The 2815-nt window shown below is 64.4% G+C and overlaps 1 protein-coding gene across 1 annotated transcript; it reads left to right on the forward strand.

Annotated features, from left to right (window-relative positions):
* Positions 1-2: 2 nt before the first annotated feature.
* On the forward strand, positions 3-1730 carry HAPLN2 (hyaluronan and proteoglycan link protein 2; the record flags this gene model as incomplete). The annotated part of the gene is made up of 5 exons (XM_009283422.2): positions 3-36; positions 317-667; positions 900-1016; positions 1123-1308; positions 1447-1730. Coding segments are annotated over 5 exons (972 nt in total), but the record flags the coding sequence as incomplete, so codon positions are not given.
* Positions 1731-2815: the final 1085 nt, after the last annotated feature.

The raw sequence follows: 2815 nt of genomic DNA on the forward strand, positions 1-2815 counted from the left end.
CGTCGACCATCTTCCAGCGGCCGACGGGGAGCCCGGGTAGGGAGCAGGGCCTGGGGGGAGGATGGGGCGCAGCTCTTTGGGGTCGGTGCTTGAGGAGGGAGGTGATGTTGGGGGGGGAGTCCAGCCAGGGCAGGGGCTGAGCTGTGCATCCCAGGGGTTGCAGGAGGGGGGGAAAAGGAGCCAGGATGAGTGAGGGAAACCAGGCTGGAGATGCCGATGAGGGTCGAGGGGCGTCGGGGGAGGCGTTGAAGGGGCGGTGGGGCCACAGCAATGCTCCGTGGCGAGCTGATGCTGAGGCAGCCTGGGTGTGCCGCAGCCCCCCCACACCTGCAGTACCTGCTGGAGCCCCTCCACGCCGCGGTGCACACGCAGCGGGGTGCCACGGCCACCCTGCCCTGCGTCCTGCGCGCCCTGCCCCGCAACTACCGGGTGAAGTGGAGCAAAGTGGAGCCGGCCAACTACCGGGAGAGCATCATCATCATCACCAACGGGCTGTACCACAAGAACTACGGGCCGCTGAGTCCTCGGGTGCGCCTGCGGCACAGTCACCGCTACGACGCCTCGCTCACCATCACCGATGTGGCTCTGGAGGACGAGGGACGCTACCGCTGCCAGCTCGTCAATGGGCTGGAGGACGAGAGCGTCTCGCTCACGCTGCACCTTGAAGGTGAGGCTGGGCTCCCTCCTGCCGCATCCCCTGGGGATCTGGGGGAGAGCAGAGAGGGGACCCCGGACTGGACTGGGGGTCTATGGCTGGGTGCCTCCAGCCCTCGTGTCCTCTGTTGCAATGCCCCGTGCCCCAGCCTTATCTTCAGCACTGAATCCCCGGGGATGATAAGCCAAAGCCTGCCCGGGGAGAGCATCTCCTTCACCCTCCGTCCCTGTCCCTGTCTCCCCAGGCATCGTCTTCCCCTACCAGCCCAGCAACGGGCGCTACAAATTCAACTACCATGAAGCCAAGCAAGCCTGCGAGCAGCAGGACTCCCGCCTCGCCACCTACCAGCAGCTCTACAAAGGTGAAGCATCCAAAAAAAACCCCTCGTCCGCCCCAAAATGTGCCTCGCTGGGCACAGGAGTGGGGAGGAGGGAAGTGCCGATGCTGAGCTGCCTCTTGCCCCGCAGCCTGGATGGAGGGTCTGGACTGGTGCAACGCTGGCTGGATCCTTGACGGGACTGTCCACTACCCCATCATCAACTCACGGGAGCCGTGCGGCGGCCGCCTCCTCCTGCCAGGTGTCCGGACCTACGGGGCCAGGGACAAGCAGAAGGACCGATTCGATGCTTTCTGCTTCACCTCTGCTCTTCAAGGTAGTGCTGGGGTCCCCTGTCCCTCCCACAGTGGCACCGAACCCCGATGCCCACCCGGATTTGCATCAAGGGCTGGGGTTGTTCCCAGGAGGTCATCTGTGGTGGCCACTCACCCGCCATGTCCCCATCCATCCCCAGGCCAGGTCTACTTTATCAGGGGTCACCTGAACTTCAAGGAGGCCGGGCAAGCGTGCCGCAACCACGGGGCTGCCATCGCCAAAGTGGGGCAGCTTTACTCTGCCTGGAAGTTTTCCCAGCTGGATCGCTGCGACGGGGGGTGGCTGGCGGATGGCAGCGTGCGGTACCCCATCACCACCCCCCGCGAGCGCTGTGGGGGGCTGCCGGACCCCGGCGTCCGCAGCTTCGGCTTTCCCAGCAAGGAGCTGCGGACCTATGGCACCTACTGCTTCGCGGAGAAGTAGGAACGCTGGGAGGAGAGGTGGGCTGAGCGGAGGGGACGGTGGTGGGACACCGGCCCTCGTCACTCAGGCGGAGAGCAGGGAGTGAGGGGGGGGGGGGTGTCTCCCGGTGATTTCAGGTGGTTTGTGCATCCTCCAATGGAGTGATAGAGCTGGGTTTGGGTGCTCGGTGCATCCTCTGATGGAGCTGCTCTCCACGCCCCAGCCTGTTTTGGGGCTTGTTGGGTGTTCAGGGCTTGCTGGAGAAGCCAGACCCATTGCTGGGCCAGGAAGAGAGTCTAATCCAGCCCCCCCAGCAGGCAGCACAGGCTCCCCATTCCCCAACCCTGGTGCGTCTCTCGCCCCATCCTCGCTCCCCGCAGACATGAGGACTCTGGCTGGTGCAAGCGCGCTGGAGGACCGGGCATTAACGAGTGTGACTAATGGAGTTTCGCCTTCTCAATTAATAAAGCGACGGTAAAGCTGCACGGCAAAGCCATGCTCTCGCCTGGCCTCTGCCCCCCGGGACTGTCTGCCCTCTCGACGAGGGGAATTTGCCAAGGACTTTCCATCTCAAGCAGGGGGGGCAGACAGTGTGGAGCCCCCACGGCCGCCCTGTCCTGAGGGTTATCGGTGTCCCTGGCACCGCACACTGGGGGTTTCTGAGTTTTGCTGTTTAACACGGCCAGGGAGAGCTATAAAAAGCACCAGAGCTGGCATGCCGCAGGGGGAAAAACAGCGTGGGGAGATGCCAGCATCCCCCAGCACCTGCGATGTGGCCCCCAGGTCCCACGTGTTTGCCAGGAGCAGCATCCCAGCCCGAGCTCTGACTGGTCCCCAGTGCCGCTGGGATGCGGGGGCACTTTGGGCTGTGCCTCCCTGTTTCTGTGGTCCCTGGGGAAGTCGCTGTGCCCAGGCTGTGCCAGGGGCTCTCCAGCTCCACGGCGCTGATGGGTGCTGCCACGCTCCCCATTTTGGGGCTGTGCAGCCCTGCCTTTCCCACCCCTGTGCTGGGGCTGCCCCAAATGACCAGGCCACCACTCTGCGCCATCCATTTACTGGTTTTAATACCCACAGAAGCACAGAGGGGGGGGGGGGTGGGCCGATGT

Source organism: Aptenodytes forsteri, unplaced genomic scaffold (genome assembly GCF_000699145.1).
Source record: "Aptenodytes forsteri isolate BGI_AS27 unplaced genomic scaffold, ASM69914v1 Scaffold230, whole genome shotgun sequence".
In the NCBI taxonomy this organism is placed as follows: Eukaryota; Metazoa; Chordata; class Aves; order Sphenisciformes; family Spheniscidae; genus Aptenodytes; species Aptenodytes forsteri.